This window comes from Neofelis nebulosa, chromosome 9, assembly GCF_028018385.1.
Source record: "Neofelis nebulosa isolate mNeoNeb1 chromosome 9, mNeoNeb1.pri, whole genome shotgun sequence".
NCBI lineage: Eukaryota > Metazoa > Chordata > Mammalia > Carnivora > Felidae > Neofelis > Neofelis nebulosa.
Window position 1 is genome coordinate 100,728,467 of NC_080790.1, and position 20,157 is coordinate 100,748,623.

Genomic DNA, 20,157 nt, shown 5'->3' on the forward strand with positions numbered 1-20,157 from the left:
TGCCAAGAGCAACAAGGTTTCATATAGTGGGGATAAGGTGACCAGGGCAAAAAACAGGATGTCAGAGAAGGGAATTTATGAGGGAGAAAAGAGTCATCATTAGACCACCTGAAAGGAAATTTTCAAAGCAAATGGAAATTTCAAAGGGAAAAGAAGAAAGCCAAGAGGGAGGGGAGAACTGTCAGGGAGATAAAAGGGAGGGGCACACATTTTTGTCAATTTTGCTCTGGTTCCCAAGTGTATTACATAAGGTAACTCTCCCAGCGAGCCCAGAATTGCACGGCAATAGTTGTCACACCCTCTGAAATCTGTCAGCATTTACAGTTGACAGAGAGCATGCCCTAAGCATTGCCGTTGGAGGATGTCCTGGTTTCTTTCCAAGTCATGTCTGCGAATTTGGACAGATGTAGTGATTATATATATATATATATATATATATATATATATATATATATTTGCCCAGTAGGGATAAGGTTAAAGAAACATTGGGCTCATCTTCTTTTTACCAGTTAGAAGCAAAAGAGCAAATGTGAATGCAAATGAGGGATTCAATTAGAAAAGCTGTGTTCTGGCAGCATTTCAAAGAAAGCGGAGGGACGCCAGGTGATGTGATAGAAACAGGCCTTCAACACTGATAACAGAAATATATTGACTAAATACGAGAGCTGCTTTTAGCTAAGTTACGCTGCTTAAATCTCTTCCACAAATTTCCAGCCAATAACTCAATGTCTGAAATTCCTTCCTCTCTAAAACCGCCACCTCGTACCTGGAAAGCAAGATTCAAGTTTTTTCTTTTACTCCACAGAGAATATTTTCCCAATTACTCAAGGGATACACTTTTCCACCTGGACTTCATTTCTGTTAACTATATTGACTCTCATAAAACGGACTAAAATTATTTTTGCTGTTCACTTCTCAGTAAAAATTCCATTGCCATGTATCATGTCTAGCCTCTTTTGTTAAACTTATTAGCACCAAAGCGTCCAAGTCAGGCTCAAAGGGCAGAAGGCACGCACGAGATCTGAAATGTACATCAGGGAAGTTCAAATCTGTCCCTCTGAGACTGGTTCAGCAGCCAATTCAAATCTTTCACAGGAATCTGGGAGTTTAGAGCCCCTGTAAGCCTCATCTGGATCTATTTTTCCAAAAGTAACACCGGCTTTTCTTTGGTATTTTACCAAATGTGGCTTTTCATCCTGAGTGTAAGCAGAGTCTGGTGCCCTCTGGAAGCGTTATGTTGGAACAGTCACAGCAGTTACTGGAAGTCAGAGTGGAAAAGTCTGGTTCCTCTTCCAGGAGAACTTCAAAGCGGGCAGGGCTTGTTCTCATCGTGTGCCTTCCCAAAATGCAGTTGTGTTGCACAGCGGATACTCATCACTGTGTGTCTCTCAGGAAGGGGTGGCGGGTTTTGCCGCCACCAAGGTCGCTCCTTAAAAGGCTGAGGATGGGGCGCCTGGGTGGCGCAGTCGGTTAAGCGTCCGACTTCAACCAGGTCACGATCTCGCGGTCCGTGAGTTCGAGCCCCGCGTCAGGCTCTGGGCTGATGGCTCGGAGCCTGGAGCCTGTTTCCGATTCTGTGTCTCCCTCTCTCTCTGCCCCTCCCCCGTTCATGCTCTGTCTCTCTCTGTCCCAAAAATAAATAAAAAACGTTGAAAAAAAAATTTTTTTAAAAAGGCTGAGGAGTGGGGAGAGGCTGGGAGGGCACAGGTTTCCTCTGTAGCTAAAGGACCTCCAACGTACTGGTGTATGCCAGATGCTCCAGACACACTGTGAGTGTGGTGATGATGTCTGAGTTTCCACGAAATGAGAATGCTTACTGTTGAAATTACCCCGGTATGAGATCAGTTTTGGCAATTAAATAACCAACCCCCTTTCAAATGATAGCTGTACCATAGTCAAAACTTTGTTGTAGTGCAACCAGAGTTACAGTGGGTTTGTAGGCCATAAATCTAAAAGTAAAGATTTGTAAATCTAAAGAAAACAAGTGTCTAAGAAATCACAGCAGGCAGGCAAGTGGGCTGGTATGTCCAGAGAAGTTAGGGTAGGGCCTTGGGGCCAATCTGTACCTCTCTGACTGACCATTGTTCTATGGGCCATAATAAACAACAAAGGGGCAAGTTCTTAAGTGAAGTTAAGCGCTGTGTGTGGCTTGGCTCTCTGACTGAAAAAGTTCTTGAGTTTTTATCTTACCTTAACAAGGTGGATAGTGCCATTCTCACAAATACCATTTTTAGTTGAGAATGCTTTTGAGAAGCATATTTGTTTTTCCTCAAATAGAGATGTTTGTCCATCAGGAAAATACTGACTAGGAAGCCTTTCTCTATCAGTTATTTTGCCAATCAACAATTCTGTTTCTTGTGTATCTTCACTTAGGCAACACTTTGGGTTATAATCATTATCCTTGTTATCAAACAGCAAATATTTGCTGAGCTTGTCCTATAGATATAACACTAGGCACTGGCTGTGCACAGAATATGCGCAAGTGAATCCATGCTCACTAAAGAATTCCAAACTGGCTGTGAGCACAGGATATGTAAACAAACATCTATGGGACAAATATGAAAGAGCCATTGTTAATTGTTCGGATTATAATGCTGAAAGATTTCAAAAGATATAATGACCACTAAGAGTTGGCATATTCAAGACTTCTCAGAGATTAATAGTTGCCTGCCTAAGTGTGCACAGTATGTCTTTATTTGGGGATAGGGGAAAGAGCAGTGGTGGTCAACGTCTGTGTGATTTCAGTGCACATGTGTGTATGAGTGTGTGTGCATATGAGAATGTGGGCATGTGTGAGCATCTTATAAGGAAGAACACAGGACTGAACCTGGCAAGTTATGTAACATGTTCTGAGACTTATCAGCTCATCTGAGGGTGACAGAAGATGTGTCCACACTGGGTATATGATAAGAAATCTCTCCAACTATATTCTGGAGAAAACACAAGTCCTGAGAAAGCTGAGAAAATAACAAACGTCAAATAACCTTAGGAAATGCTGGAGAGTAAATCATCCTTTTAAAGACACAAAAGTGGGCATCTGTGTGGTGCAGCTGTTTAAGCACCTGACTTGATCTCGGCTCAGGTCATCATGGTTCATGAGCTCGATCCCCACATTGGGCTCTGCACTAAGGGCATGGAGTCTGCCTGGGATTCTCAAAATAAACTCAAAATAAATTAAAAAATACAGATATAAAAACAAAGCACATACAAATTTCTTGGCACGACAGAGAGATAGAGAGGGAGGAGAGGGAGAGGGAGAGGGAGAGAGAGAGAGAGAGAGAGAGAGAGAGAGAGAGAGAGAGAACCAGCAGGGAAGGGGCAGAGAGATGGAGACAGAATCTGAAGCAGGCTCCAAGCTCTGAGCTCTCAGCACAGAGCCCTATGCGGGGCTTGGACTCAGGTGCAGTGAGATCATGACCTGAGTGGAAGTCAGAGGCTTAACCGACTGAGCTACCCAGGTGCCCCTCTCTTCACAAATTTTGAAAGCACTGGTTTAGGAAGATACATAAGGCACCTATTGTTCAGTCCAGAAAGAGTAAATGTTAACCTGCAAGTAATGGAATATGATCAAAGGCTCCTGAGCAGACAGGAAACATGCACCAAGTGGTATTTTAGAAAAAAATTAATCTAGTATGATAGAAAATACATTAAGAAAGGAGGGGACCTAGAACCAGGAGATTGTTGTGAATATTTTCTCTAGATCCATTCTCACATGACTTACAAAGTGTTGTGGATTTTGTTTGCTTCCTTTTTAAAATTTTTCTTTTGAGCTGTGGACCAATTTATTTAAATAAAGTATTATTTCAAATCCAATAAATTGAGAGAAAAGTAAAACTTATCTGGATAATGAAGAGCAGAGCAGGGTTTGGAGCAAGAGTGAGAGAAGGGCTGATCTATAATATATGGGTACCGGGAGAGAATCAAGGACTAATCAGAAAGCTGACTTCACAAGGGACATAGGGAATAAATTCCAAGTTGCAAAATGCTAAATGGTCCACAAGAGAACTGGAGTAATTGGGTGCCTGGTGGCTCAGTTGGTTGAGGAGCCATCTCTTGATTTTGGCTCAGATCATGATCCCAGAGTTGTGGGATAGAGACCCATGTAGGGCTCTGCACTAGGATGGATTCTGCTTAAGATTCTCCCTCCTTCTCTCTCTCTCTCTCTCTTTTATTTTTAGAGAGAGAGGGAGCACAAGCAGAGGAGATGCTTGACTCCAGACAAGATGAAAGGGAGATGTGGGCTCTTGCTCAGGCAAAACTTTGAATTTACTGTTTCCTTTAAACAAATATTTAAGATCTCTAACTAGGCATCCCTAAGGTAGGAAGAATTGCCATGAGAGAGATTATACAGATGGTCCAGTTATCCCTCTCCAGCCCAGTGTCCATTGCTTCCATAAACATAGGCTATAGTGGAATCTAGAGAGGAAAAAAGGCATGCCTTAAATTCTTAAATGATGTGACCAAATCCTTCCTCATTTAATTTGATTCAGGCTTATGTTTTCCATTTTATTCTCACCAAGATCTTCAAAATAAATACCATATTAAGAAGAAATAAATCTCCTACCTTTGACATCATTCTAGATATCTCTTCCCTGGAGTGATGAATTTAAATTATTTCTTTACATTTGTACATATTTTATTTTTCAGTTAAGAGCCACCATGTGAGAAGTTTGAGTTCATAAGGGTCTATTTTTCTTGATTAGAAAACTCTAAAATGAAAACTAAACCCCATGTTACCTTAATATTGTAAAACAGATTTAATAATGGCTTGAGGGAAAAAAGCACCAGGAAATGTCATTGTAGGTAAAATAATGTTTAGAGAGGTTTAGGTTAGTGAAAACAAGTGATTACAAGAACATTTTGCCTCTATCTGTAAGTGAAGCAGTCACTATTTAAAACAGTCCCTCCAGACTAAAAATATATAAGTGAAGATCACAAAAATTAATTTGTTTTTATCAACAGCCACTTCTTAGGGTTTTTTTTAAATTAAATATACTGATACATGCATGTGCGTACATATCAATGCTTCCATTATTTTGTAGCTCACAACAAAATAATGATAATGCTAGGCTTTATGTGCATAATGATTCACATAAGAGAAAAGCCTTACTTTATGAAAGAAAACCCTATTAGAGGTCAAATCTTACTAAAGCAAGATTTTTCATTTAACCAGAGACATTGTGCCACAGTGTATCAAATCATTACAGGTGATATCCAATACGATAAAATCCAAGAACACAGAATACCTGAATAGCCTCTTCAGAGTCCACAGTAAGACTCAGAGACTCTACCTGTCTTTTGAGTCTCTTTAAAGCACAGAAAACTATATCTATCAGAGGACCTCTTATTTCTCCTGTTACCCTTGCCTTTAACAACAAAATAAAGAAATACAAACATTATCAAAAGCTAGATCACTTACCATAAATGCCGGTTGAGATGCAGGGAAATGCCTGTGAATAAACCACAAAAATAACAATAAATTTTAAAGGAACAGCTTTGCTGACATCATCTATTTCAGTATCTATTTGCTTGATATGGGATGTTCTCTATTCATATGCTCAGACCTCTGAAACCCTACTCAGTTGGAGAAGGAGACACTGTGGAAATGGATGTATCAAAACTGAAAACTTCTCCTTATCAGCAGCAATCACATCAGCTCCCAAGAGTCAACTGTCAAATTTCCAGGAATCTTGTGAACCAACTGTTAAATCTAGTTATAATTAAGAAATTAAGTCATATAAGCCTGCAATGAAATGTTATATATAAAATAAATATTCAGAAATCATCTCATCACTTCCTAATTAGTTTGCCACATTTTACTATTACCTCTGCTCTTGAGAAGACCTATGCCTATTATACATTTATATAATATGTAATATAATATAAATAATTAATAATATATTATATATAATATAAATATCATATACATTTATAAATATATCATATGTTATATAACATATAAGTATATTATATATTATAAATTTTTAAATGCTTATTTATTTATTTTGAGAGGGAGAGAGAGAGAGAGAGAGGTCATGTTGGTAGCTTAAAACTTGAAAACATTAATCAAGCTTCATATTGGACCATACTTGTGGGTCAGTGGAAACCACAGGTTGGCTATAGATGCAAAATTTTTGTAACATTTACAAAAGTTTTTTGTAAGAATCAATCTGCTGTATAGAATTTATAATAATTTATTATTAAATGTATAATACATGTATATATAATAAGTAATATATATTGTATATTTTATTTTTATTTGTAAGTTGTGTGCTACACATTCCTTTTATTAGTAAAATTTTAAATACATGTATATACATACATACTCATTTTTTATTTTTCAACGTTTTTTTTTTTTTTATTTTTTTTTTATTTTTGGGACAGAGAGAGACAGAGTGTGAACGGGGGAGGGGCAGAGAGAGAGGGAGACACAGAATCGGAAACAGGCTCCAGGCTCCGAGCCATCAGCCCAGAGCCCGACGCGGGGCTCGAACTCACGGACCGCGAGATCGTGACCTGGCTGAAGTCGGACGCTCAACCGACTGCGCCACCCAGGCGCCCCCATACTCATTTTTTAGAGTCAGGTTTGTTTAAATTGTATTTATTTATTTTGAGAGAGAGAGAGAGAATGCAAGCAGGTGAGGGGCAGAGAGAAGGAGGGACAAAATCCCAAGCAGTCAACACACCATGAGATTATGACCTGAGTAGAGATCACGAGTCAGACACTTAACTGACTGAGCCACCAAGGCACCCAAGTTTTTTCACCATTTACAGACACACTACTGCTTATACCTTATGCAACGGACTGAATGTTTGTGTCTCCCCAAATTTATATGTTGAAGCCCTAACGTGATGGTATCTGGAGGTGGAATCTTCGGAAGTTAGGAGGGGGACGGTAGAGACCCCATGACAGGGTTGGAGTTCTGATAAGAAGAGGAAGAGAGCTAGCACTCTCTGCTCTTCCCCTCCAGAAGTTACGATGAGAAGACAGCCATCTGCAAGCCCCTTTCCAGGTTTACCAGATCTGCTGGCATCTTGATCTCAGACTTCCCAGCCTCCGGAACTGTGAGAAATAAATGTTTGTTGTTGAAGCCACTCAGTCTATGGTAATTTGTGATAGCAGCCCAAATGACTAAGACCCCATATTTTACCTAGCAATATTTAAAGAATTTGACTGAAAGAGTGTAGGAACAAATGTGAATATACAGCTAACTCTAAATTAGGCTCTCTAACAGAGGAACATGATCTAAGCATAGCAATGTCCTCTGCCAATGTACCTCTGTGTAAATTTAATCAGGTTGTTTTCATCTTTCTGGTCTTTTTATTTTTCAGTTGAAAATGAAGATGCTAGCATTCACCATATAGAAATGGGCTGTAGAAATCGATGACAGAATTTTTGAAACATGTGACTGATACCGTGCTACAGAATCTAAGAACTGCAGCTGTTTGTAATAACAAGCGTTATTACTGAGCTCAATAATGATGCAATGTCTATCTTTTTTCTTTATATCTTTGGGTTAAGTGTGTACTATATTTTATTTTCCTTAACATTTTTATAGACTGTATGTTTATTACCTTTACATGGATGTCCTATTTAAAAAGTCACAATTTATGTGATTTTGTTTGAGAAAGAGTAATACTGGACTCTTGAGCTCACCTATATGTCTGCAAAATGATAAGTTTCTTTTTTCTGTTCCTTCACCAGGAACAGTGAAGTGCTACTGTTTCTTTTTTTATGTTTTATTTTTGAGAGAGAGAGAGAGACACACACACACACAGAGGAAGACGGAGACAGAGGATCCCAAGTGGGCTCTGCACTGACAGCAGAGAGCCTGATGTGGGGCTTGAACTCACAAACCGAACTGTGAGATCATGACCTGAGCCTGAGCTGAAGTCAGACGCTCAAATGACTGAGAGAGTGTGAAACAAATCCTCCTGAAATATTCTCATCTTTTTAAAGGCATTCACCAAGACCACTGACAGGCCTTTCTCTCCATATGAAAACCAGCTACATGCTCACTGTAAGCAATTTGATAGTAATAGAAAGGGCTCAGAGTTCAGGGATGGCCTACCTGAAAATACAAATACAAACTAGAGAGGATTCAGGGTCATCCCCATGTGTGCCGTGCTCACTCATGTTCCACTCTGCTTTTTAAATGAGATAGAGGGAAGTGAGTCTACAGGTCATGCCCCAGGAATTCCATGAGAGTGAACTGAATACGTAAACACCCATTTTGTGATTGCAATAGAGAAAGAGAAAGGTTTGAGAATTGCTACACGGAGCCATCAAGCAGAGGCCAGAAGATACCATGTTTTCGACAAGCAAGCCCACTGTAAATTGCACCTGGGCATCTTTCCAGTTCACAATGTTGGGTAGTTTACTGAACTTTCCTGAACATCAGTTCCCTCATTAGTAAATAGAAACAAATGAGGAAATGAGAATCACTTCAAAGGGTCTGGGGGAGGCTTAGGAGAAATAAGGAACACAGAGCATTGAATCTGACAGATAGTAATATCTCGATTAATGCTGATTCCTTAGGTGGGCACTGGCATGGCCACCAAGCTCCCCCTCAAGGGGAAATTGTTGCCCTACAGCAGGGCTTCCCAGACTCAGCTCTATTGATATTTCAGACCAGATAACGCTTTGTTACTGGGGGCTGTGTTGTACATTGTGAGATGGTTGGTGGCATCCCTGGACTCTCTCTATCCACTTGATGCCAGTGGCATTCCCCCCCCCCCCCAGTTGTGATAATCAAATCTATTCCTAGGCATTGTCAAATGTCCCCTAGGGTCAAAATCATCTCTGGTTGAGGACAACTGCCCTAGAATCTGGGGTCTAGACCCCAGCAGTGCTGTCAGCAGACAGCCTCTATCAACTCTTCCAGGGATTGCCTCAGATGCAAAGGGCTACTCCATTCAGGGTCATACTCCTTCCGGACAGTCCACATCCAAAGACTAGTTAATACAGAGTGGCAAGGCCTTGGTTAATCTTAGCTCAATTCAGTGCAACACTAAAGGGCCCTACCAGCTCCAGAGCTCCCAACGGGTTCAGTGAAGCCATCACTGGACTTGCATCACAGCACATCTTTCCCTCTACCCACTCCTGCTTCCCTCCCCTCTCTTCTCCAGGTGTGGATCCCAAGGGCACATCTTAATAAACATCTTGCACCATAATCTTTGTCTCAGAGTCTGCCTCCTTGGTAACTGATCTAACTCCCTTCCGTTTCCCTCTTAGGGTCAGCTATACGAGTCTTTTTTTCCCATTAGATCTAGCAGAAGAGAACATACTGAACAGTTAATGGCAACTTTCATTTGCCCCAGCTCCCAGCAATATCTTTGAATCAATCATGCAACTTGGTAATTGAGTCTGAATGCACCAACTGCCTTGCCTTTGTTAACAAGGACAAATAGCTTCATCGGAAAATGACATCGTTGCCTTGAATGTGAAGGCAAATGGTGGTGTAATGGAGGATGGCTTTGGTAATATTATTGCATTCATTCAAACAAAAAAGCAATGATAAAGCAGAGACTGAAATACAGTATCATGGAAAAAGTTTGTTTTATGTAAAACAACCTTGCATGTAATTCATCCAAACTAAATCTCCTCCCTTAATCACTTTTTATTGAGAGACAGGGAGAGGGAGAGGGAGAGGGAGAGGGAGAGGGAGAGGGAGAGGGAGAGGGAGAGGGAGAGGGAGAGGGATGGGAGGGAGGGAGGGAGGGAGAGAGGTAGAGAGAGACAGGAGAGGGGGGAGAAAGAGAGAGAGGAGAGACAGAGAGATTGAGAAAGAAGGTGAGCAAGTGAGCTCATCTAAGGGATTTTACAGCACATAGTCTGTGTTCTTTGCCATAATAAATTTCTGATGGTGTCACCAGAAGTGAGTAGCATGGGATTTCTTTATTTCAAAGTTGTGGTTAACATAACCACCTCCCACAAAAATCCTCTTCTGTGGAAGAATGATAGATTGTACCAAAACCCAGCCAATTAGCCTGGTTTGTTTCAAGTGCACATAACTCAGCAGTCACCTGTGGAACTTGGGGAATGACATCACCAGCCTAATTTGTAAGGCTCCATATTCTCCTTACAGAAGCCCCAAGAGCAAAAGTCTCCATGCTAATCAGGCCCCAGCATATAGCCATCAGAAACTTGTTTCGTAACACTTGACTTTTCAGCATATTTTTCTATGTCAATATGCACTTGCTTTCTTGGGGGAAAATAATAATTTGACTTGGAGAGTGAGACAGGATTTTTTCTTTTGTGAAATTGTAGACTGAGCCACTACCTGGAAAATACTTCCCTAATCTAGCATGTTGGTTTCAAGTACATTTGTAAAAACACTGAAATCCTTAAGGCTGTAGACTATGCCTCCCATTCTCTTGAACATCTATTTCCACTTCTCCATTTGAGGGCAAGGAAGGAAATACCCCACTGCCTTCTTTATCTTGATTCTAATAGTGCCTCAAAACTCAGGCAATAAGCCCTAAGCCAACATCATAACCATCCCTTGCTTTTCCCTGACCCTTGATTCTTGGTTAATGCTTTCCTGTAAAGTGGGAATTTCTTTCTCTCTCTTTTTTTTTTTTTTTTTGCACTTTTCAGGACCACCAGTCCTTAGAAATCAAGTTTTCTTTCTTTCTTTCTTTCTTTCTTTCTTTCTTTCTTTCTTTCTTTCTTTCTTTCTTTCTTTCTCTTTCTTTCTTTCTTTCTTTCTTTCTTTCTTTTAATTAATTAATTTTTTCAATATATGAAGTTTATTGTCAAATTGGTTTCCATACACTTTCTCTCTTCTTTATCTATGTTCTTTGCCATCAACCCATTGCTTATGCAACAGCCTTGCCAGCTGGGTAGGACTAACTCCACCTTCAGCTGCACATGAAGGTGTCGATTGAACTAAGTAAGTAGCACACATCCCCCTTAGCTACAAGGAGAGATGGAGAGTTCTGATATCTGTGAGCTGTTGCTGTAAATTAACTGTAAAGTGTTCCCAGTCTTGAGAATCTTTCAATTGCTGAGCCAACACTTTATTGTTTAGTCGGTTTTAGTTAGATTTTCCATTATTTGCAAGCAAAAGCATGTTACCTGATACACCTTCCATTTAACCATTTTTTAAGTATATATCCCATTTCACGGAGGAAGCCATTGATTGTAAGAAACACCATTATTTTGTTGTACTTTGTGTACCCCTAAGAGGAAGCTCTATAAGTTGAAATATAACACATGTTTTCTTACCATTTAGATTTTTATTGTATACTTAACTGAAATTGCTATTTTGCCTTTATTTAGATAATTTCTTAAATCACATCTTGCTCTAAAGAATAGATTAAAAGAGATAAACTGGTTAAGTTTTCCTAAAACTTGTCCACATTCAGAGTCCCGTACTTCTGAATCACTTTTCACTGCAGAGTCATAGGCAAGAGTTCTCCACAGTTTCATCTTTGTGCTCTCAAGAAAGGTGTTGTTGGGGCGCCTGGGTGGCGCAGTCGGTTAAGCGTCTGACTTCAGCTCAGGTCACGATCTCGCGGTCCGTGAGTTCGAGCCCCGCGTCGGGCTCTGGGCTGATGGCTCAGAGCCTGGAGCCTGTTTCCGATTCTGTGTCTCCCTCTCTCTCTGCCCCTCCCCCGTTCATGCTCTGTCTCTCTCTGTCCCAAAAATAAAAAATAAAATAAAATAAAAAATAAAAAAAAAAGAAAGGTGTTGTTGATCCAGTTCTTCACAAGAGCTCCACTGTTGACTCTGAACGTTTCTTCTAGGCTTCTAACTCCTTCTCTGAAAATTTTGAAGCTGGCTCCATCTCTGTTGCCAACAAAATTTTCAGACAACAGCCAAACACACACCTCCTTCTCATATGGCCCCTAATTGGTTGACGGACTGAAAGTCAAGAGGTTGCAGCTGAACAGTAAGTCCACTGGGAATGATAACCAAGTGTACCCATGTACAGGCAGCAAAAACTCACCACGACTATCATTGACTGTAAAATATCCCAGGCTATAAGAGACATCCTACTTTCAAAGAAGATAGCATATGGGTTATGAGGAAATGAGCATCTTAGAAACAATGAACATCAGGGTACCATTCTTTGTCTTTAGGTGTTTAGTTATCAGCATAGTGGGGTGTGCCATAGTCCCTTATCCAGAATGCAGGGTATTTGATTATTTCTCAAACTATGATAGGCCTAACTCTAGGAGTATTCAAGATATTTTGACATGGCAAAGAGATAGTCATTACTCATTTCACTGTAATGTCTACATATTATTTTGATATACCATATATCCCCATTACTTTTTTCAAGCCTTCATCCCCCCTTGTACCTACATGCTTTACCATCTGATTTGGCAGTTGCTCCACTAGGGGAAGATGTATTTTCCTTGCATCACTGATGATGGACTGAGCATATGACTTAGTTTGGTCAATGGGATAATAGTAGACATGACATTTAGAGTTGAACTTTTATATTCCTGACTTTAGAGGAGAACGATGAGAAGAACATAGCTCATGAAGCCTGAGGCTGAGACAAGTAGAATCTTAAACCAGCCTAGGGCAGCTGTGTCATCCCTGTGAACCCACAGGTGTGTGAGCAGGGAAGATGTGCTTGTCATTATGTCACTAAGTTTTGGGGTTGTTTGTTACACAGCATTACTGTGGCAAAAGCAATCATATAAATATGCTAAAACTCTAAGTCATTGTAATGAATTATAAGAAGGAATACTGGTTTTCCACTTAGGGTGATATTATAGTTTCCTTTGAGAATAAAAGTACTTAAAGAGTCAATTAAAATATTAGATAATCATCATATTAGAAGGTGAAATGTGAATGTTTAAAATTAGGGAAATACTAATGCAGTAGAAATATGAATTGGAATGCAAGAGATCAGAGTCACTCATTAGCTTTAAATCTGAGAACCACCAGTGTATCTTCTCGGTGCCTCTGTTTTTCCATCTATGAAAAGAGCACAGTTGGATTAAATGCTTTATTCAGCTATTTAATTCTATGATGCTACAAAATGGCTTCTTATCATATTCTATAGCTCAGGATAAAGATAACAGAGAGACAAGGAATTTCATTGCATCCTGAGTGCCTTACAGTGTTTGGACATGGGGGGTGGCAGCATGGCAAAAATAAGAGTTGCCATTTTTTAATTACTATAATGTGCCAAGCACTGGGCTAAGAGCTCTATGTATATTATCTGATTCATTGTCATGAACAATCTTGTGATAAAGAACATATTACCCCTTTTTAATATACATGGGGGACCAGTAAGGCCATGGATGCAAAGCTGCTCAAGATCACAAAAAGGAATACTACATAAGGGATCTATCTATCTATCTATCTATTTATTGCATAAGGAATAACTGATTCTATGTTTTGCCTTTAATACTTCTTAATTATATAAGTAATGTTTGAATACATTCCCAAAGTCTCAAACAAGACTGGTGTAGGCAGAAATCAGTGAGAACTTCTCCTACAGTCACATCCCTCCCTTCCTCTCACTAAACTAGAATGCCCTCCCTCCAAGGCCATCATGGTCAATAGTACGGTGAGCAGCATCCCACTCCACGTATTTACATTTTAAAGCCTAAATAAAATTGGGTCCTTTTCCTGATCTCACTTCTCTACTCACTTCCCACCACACTGTAAATAGAACTTGAAGTCCAGACCATGGCCTTCAAGCTCCCAGTGATCTGGCTCCTAGCTTCCTCTCCCTGCTCCTTTCCTTCCATTTTTCCCTTTGCTCACAGAGTTGCAGCCACACTGGCCTCCTTTTGTTCTCCAAACACACAAAACACAATCCTGCTTTACGGACTTTGGCCTCGCTGTCCCCACTGCCTGGCACATGTTCCTTTTAGATCTCTGATCAAATGTCACGTCCTCAAAGAGGCTCTTTCTGGCCTCTAAATTACCCTCTATTGCCTTAGGCTGCTTTGTATGTCTTTATGATTCCTACACCACCTGACACACAGTTGTTTGCTGTTCTTTGTGTCCTCACTTTCAGTTCCCCCACTGGCATGCAACTCCCAAGAAGACTTTGGTTTTACTTGTTGTTGTATCGCCGGCACCTAAAATGTAGCCTAGAACTCAATAAATAGCTGAATGTTTGAATGAATACACAATTGAGTTCTAGGGCATATATAAACATTGTCATATATTTTTTTTCTACACAAATTAGAGCATTCCCTGTAGTTGATGTTTTGATATTAGCTTTCTTTTTTCATGTCCTCGATCTTGGTGACCCTTTAATGTCTGGGCACATTGATCCACCTCATGTTTGTAAGGTTTGTACTATTCTATGGCATGGTTACACTGTTCATCTAATATTGCCACACTGATGAATATGTAGGCTGTTTGTAACTTTTGCTGTAACAAACCTGCAATACACATTCTTGACTTGCCTTTATGTACTTAACAGTATTCTAGTAGGATCTATTTCTAGAAATGAAATTAACTTCTTTAACCACTGGGTTAAAAAAAAGTACATTTAAAATTTTGAGAATATTTACAATCTACTGCCCTCAAACATTTATTTTTCTCATATAAAACCTCATCAATAATAAAGAAAATTCTTTAATTCCACTTTTTACCCACATTACATGGGTGAACAGAGCAAAGGATGCTCTCTCCTTAACTAATTGCACTGGAAAATGCAAAGGCTCCCATCTCCAAGGCTAAATAACCTGAAGGCCAAGGTCATTTAGAGGAGACTGTGAATGAGATCACATGGAATTGGCCAGTGAAATGTTTGAAGTACATTGTGCAAGCTCACCCAGGCACCATAATTATAAGCAATAACTTTGTTTTTGTTTTCTTCATTATACCTTGGAAATAGCTGTCATAAAGTCATTTATTGCCAGCTGCTTTCATGTTTATAACTACAACTCCACACAGTATAAAACAAACTATTACATAGCTATGAATAGTAGCAATCCTCTTCCAAACTTTATATTTTCCAAGAAGACAGCTGGATTAGTTCCACTGTGAATTTATTAGGATGCAAAATGTCAGAACAAGCACAGAGAAAAACTTTCTTTTTGCCCGAGCTTGCTCATGTGACTGGTAGGAATGTTTAACTGTAAACTATACATATGTGAAAACACAAACAGGTCACTATAAACCTGCTGAACCCAGAAGAATGTTCATTCTGTTCCAAAATGTCTACATCTGTAAACTCCCTTTATGTAGAAGCAAAAGGAAGAAACAAAGGTTAAGAAAAAGAAAAATGGGGGCACCTGGGTGGCTCAATTGGTTGAGCATCTGACATCTGCTCAGGTCATGATCTCAAGGCTTGTGAGTTTGAGCCCCACCTCGGACTCTGTGTTGACAGCTCAGAGCCTGGAGCCTACTTCGGATTCTGTGTCCCCCCCTCCCCCCCCCCCGCCCCTCCCTCGCTCATGCTCTGTCTCTCTCTCTCAAGAGTAAATAAAGGCTTAAAAAACAAAAAAGAACCCCCCCCCCCCCAGAAAAAACCTCTTATCAACAGCAAAACACTTGTGTAATATGAAAGCTCCTACTGGAACAAAAAGTCCCTAAAACGATGACTTTCCAAAAGTCTAATTACCTCTAATTTTGTATCCCCTCTCCATCTTCCTTATAATTAAGGACAGGTATCAGGCCCATGTTACATCCCTGGCACCCATGGGTGAGGAGTATGTATGTGGGAATGCTGTGTGATGACCTTTCCTGGGCAGAGCCAGGAGAAACTGAGAGAAGAGTCATCATTTCAGATCCCCTGAGGAGTAAATTACCCACTTGAGTATGAATGGCCCACAGCTCAAAACCACTGGCAAGATCTAACTGTGCCTGCAGGGAGAGGCCTTCCTGGATGAAGGATTGTGTGCTCACAGTACTGAGGACGTAGAGTACTGGAAGTATAGGACTTGTGGATCTTTGAGCTTTCCTCATTGTGACTGTACAGGGCTCCATCTGTGTCCCATCCTTCACCATGCCCACATGCCCGTGCCCTTGGTGCCTCCCACACAGCAACTATCATAGACCCACTTTGCTAGAGCACTTGGAAGAGAAAGAGGCTGGAAGTCAAATCCCAGTGCTAGTCCTTAATGAATGATTGATGAGCAGGGTGTGGAAGGGTAGGATAAATACTAGCATACCCTTACCCTACTGAGAAAAATGCTAAGTGTGACTTCATCATCTGGAAACTACCACCATGGGATTTTGCAGTCACCTGGGATTTGGCCTAATGTCTACCTTTCCCTTCCAGTCCCAGTGCCTCACATCTCACCTGAGTTTTTCTTGGGATTTTCCTAATAAATCATTTCCCCAAATCCTCACTTCAGAGTCTGCTTCTGGAGAACCAACCCAAGACATCTGTTATTACTATTTACCTTGATGTCACTGGCAGTAAAACCATTAAACCAAAATAGACCTGGGGGTTAATTTGGGAGAACCTCTAAGGAAATAAAATACATGGTCATCCCAAGTCAGTCTTGGTAAGAATGAGAAACAAACAAACAAAAACAAACAAACAAAGCAAGCAAATCCTTGTGAAGCCACAAGAAGGAAGAAAGGGCATCCTCAAGACCATGAACAACTTGAACAACTGAGACCTGGCTCAGAGCCAAGGAGAGGCTGTCAAGAACATACAACTAGGAGGAAATTCAGAAAGTGAAAACTTAGTGGGCACCTGGCTGGCTCGGTTGGTTGAGCATCTGACTTTGGCTCAGGTCATGATCTTGCAGTTTGTGAGTTCGAGTCCCGCATCCGGCTCTGTGCTGACAGCTCGGAGCCTGGAGCCTGCTTCAGATTCTGTGTCTCCCTCTCTCTCTCTGCCCCTCCCCTTCTCACACTCTTCCTCTCTGTCTCTCAGTGGTAAATAAATGTTTTAAAAAAAAACTGCTTTTAAAAGAAAGTGAAAACTCAGGGAGAAAATGGTGGCCCTGGGACTCTGTCTTCCATGCCCAGCACAAGGCCCCACACAGATTGTGCACCATGTAAAGTTTTGTTAATACAAATCTAAAGCTCATGGTTTTGAGTCAGTCCCTGCATTCTCTTAATAGTAAGTTTGTTTCTTAATATCTGTCTTAATTAGAAAGTTGAAGATATGACTTCTAGAGAAACATTAAGAAAACCCATTAACAACAAATAACCACAAAACAATGAACACAGATGTTCTCATAGAGGAGCAACCCAGAAGCCTTGACACACTTAGATGATGAGGTGACATTTTCTAAGAGTCTATGGACTGGGTGCTATAGAGTAAGTTGACAATTTCCCAGCCAACCAGTCTCACATCTCCTTCCAGGCCTCACTAACAAATCAAACAGCTTTTAGAAGGAAGAGAGAAAATTCATACTCAACAAGTATTTACTGATAGACCATTGATACTGACAAAATACCAGAGTATCCAGAAGCTTTAGCTATCAGGTTTCTATCTTCCTATGGCTTAATCAAACAAATAAGAATAGAAATTCTAAAGCTTCCAGGATGGTTTCACATGGGCCTTGCTGTCTCTCAAAATAACCATGTAAGACTCACAGGAGGCATTATTATTACTCTCCCCAGCTGGGATAGGGTGCCACACAGTGGCCAACAGGAAGGTTAGACAGAAACCCTACTGTTCTTGACTCAAAATTCTACTGCACTTCCTGCTGCAACATAGAGGTGGTGAGGTCAGGAGAGAAGATGGAGACAGGTGAAGAGTCCATCCTGAGCATGCTTTCAGTCCTTGAGAAAAAACTGGTTGGAGACGAAGAACTCTTTATCAGCATGAACGCAGCATGAAAACCCATCTAGGCACTAGCCACCATATCTTAAGAGTGATAAATCTGCTGTTAAATTAAAGATTAGCTAAACAGGGTAACTGAAGATTAGGACACTTTGAAACCATTGCTCTGTTCTATTCAGATGACTGACGATCAGGATACTTTGAGAACCACTGTGTTAATTTATTGTAACCAAGATTGGTTCCCCCCAACTCCCACTGCTGCACCATGCCATTGTTGCCCAGCCTGCCTCCACCTCATATCCAGCACAGACCGTCTCCCACTAAGATGAGCTACGGTCTTTTCTTGTCTATGCTTGTTAATCTGTCACAGACCACACAATTATAAAGAGAGAAGATTTCTAGATTATCAACACATATGTAACTTTTATTCCTGCAGACTTTTTTGACACCTCTCTTCCATTTCTTACAATGTCAGCATGTTCTCTCCACAAAATGGGCAATTTCATTTCAGCCCCTCCATAATTTCATGGTGTGAACTTGAAAACATCATATAGAAAAAGAGATGGTTTTCTATATGAATATAGCCACTTCTTAAGTCAATTATATATGCAAACACTTGACTCTATTTCATATTTAGGAGAGTCAGGTGAGATTCTATTGACAGTTGCCTGGGACCTAAACTACAGGGTGGTTTGAAAGAATAAGGGCTTTAAATAAAATGAGTTGTGATTATGCAGCGTGAGTCAATATGTAAAGGTAATAAATTCTTCTTTCCTTAGTCACAAAGGAAGACATTAGTCAAGCCTAATGAACACTTTATATTTAACAAGGGAATTAATTAGGGGATAATGACTAAGAAAGAGGTGTCTGAAGGACGCACCCTGTAGGAATGACTAAAATAAAGGAAAGCAGGAAAGGAAAAGGAAAAGGAAATTGATCGTGGTCATATTTTCCAAGTTCAAGAATTGCTACTCATGGCCTGAAAATGGCTGTGCTTTGTGGTCCATCAATCACTGTGAAGAGTTTTATCAACTGGAGTCTATTATGGAAATAAGCAAAAAGAAAAAGACCTGAGCAGCCAGTTTGCAAGGAGATGTCTGACAGCTCAGGCCCCAGGATGTGACTTATTTGTATACATTTCCCAGTGATCACTGCATTAATCCAGCCAGAATTCTACCAGAGACACAGGGGGGGAGGAGGCAGCTGGGCTTCAAAGTATACACTGAGGGTCAGTGTATACACAGTTGAATACACTGTGGAGTTGGCTGCAGCACTGGGAGATGAACAAACCATCGGGATGAGAAGACCAAGCTTTACAGAATGTGACGTACCCATTATTCACTAAGAAATAGTTAAAACTAAATGTCTTTGTACCCTTAAGGAGTTAATGTATGCACTAAGAGAGTCAATGAGAGGGTCACACGTGCATGGATGCATGGATAGATGGGTGAAATATAGCAAGATAGGACAGATGGGTGGATGAATGGATAGATAGAACAATTCTTGATTTAGAGATGAATACTTTTAGCTTCCACCAGCTCTGCTAAACTTTGACTTCATTTAAAGTATAATTTCACAAAGTGAAGGATTTATTTTTTAACCACAATCTCACAGTTGCATCTTGATTAAAGACAAACAAAATAAAAACCATCCATAAGAGGTTGTAATTCTGTCTCAGATGAAACTTATTACTACAGCCAAGCATTATATTCCTTTCAAGTGTGTAAAAGGATTTCTTCCCACTGTTTTCTTCTTTCTCCATATCACTGTTTCTTCTTTTTGGGATTCTCTGTAAGTGGGGCATATCTTTGACATGGAAAAGAATAGCTATATTAATATAACACCTGTCATTTGATGTAATTGAGAAAGGTTTTTGAGGACACAGTAAGAAACCAATGATTAGGCAAGGCTTCTATGCTAGAGATTTATTTCCCATAATTTCAAAGAGCTATCCAAGTTTCCTCCACCTTTTTCAACTAACATTTCATCATGAGATCCCTACCTCATCCCTAGCTGCAGAAGCTATAAAGCAGCCTTTTTGGCCAATCTTCACACTACTTTTCTGCATTTTAGTGTTCTGCTAAAAGCACAGGTATCCTACAGGTGCAACTGCCCTTGGTAGATATCTGTTCCAACTACCCCATGCATGGTTCCCCTCCCTACCATCTCTGATCTGGCTCAACAAGGCTCCACCTGAACTTCTCCTGGGATGGGAAGCTCACTGTCTCAGAAAGTGTACGAAGCAGTGCTTCTCAAACTTCAATGTGCATCCACTCATCTGAGCATCTTGCTCAAATGCAAATTCTTATTAGGTAGATCTGGGGCAGGCTGAGATTATGCATTCCTAACAGTCTCCCAGGTGATGCTAAGGTAGTTGATCTGGGTACATTGATAGTAGCAGGTGACTAGACAATAATATCACTTCAAGTTCTACTTTTCAAGATAGCATGGAATGAATTCCAACCTTGAGAAGGCTGGGAGG

The 20,157-nt window shown here is 40.3% G+C and overlaps 1 protein-coding gene across 1 annotated transcript in view; it reads right to left on the reverse strand.

The window, feature by feature from the left end:
* Positions 1-20,157, reverse strand: part of MACROD2 (mono-ADP ribosylhydrolase 2) — a 2,059,774-nt gene that overhangs the window by 569,361 nt on the left and 1,470,256 nt on the right. The window contains exon 7 of the mRNA XM_058684846.1: positions 5,420-5,450. Within this exon, the coding sequence (XP_058540829.1) occupies positions 5,420-5,450 (31 nt within the window). The remainder of the gene's footprint in view (positions 1-5,419; positions 5,451-20,157) is intronic.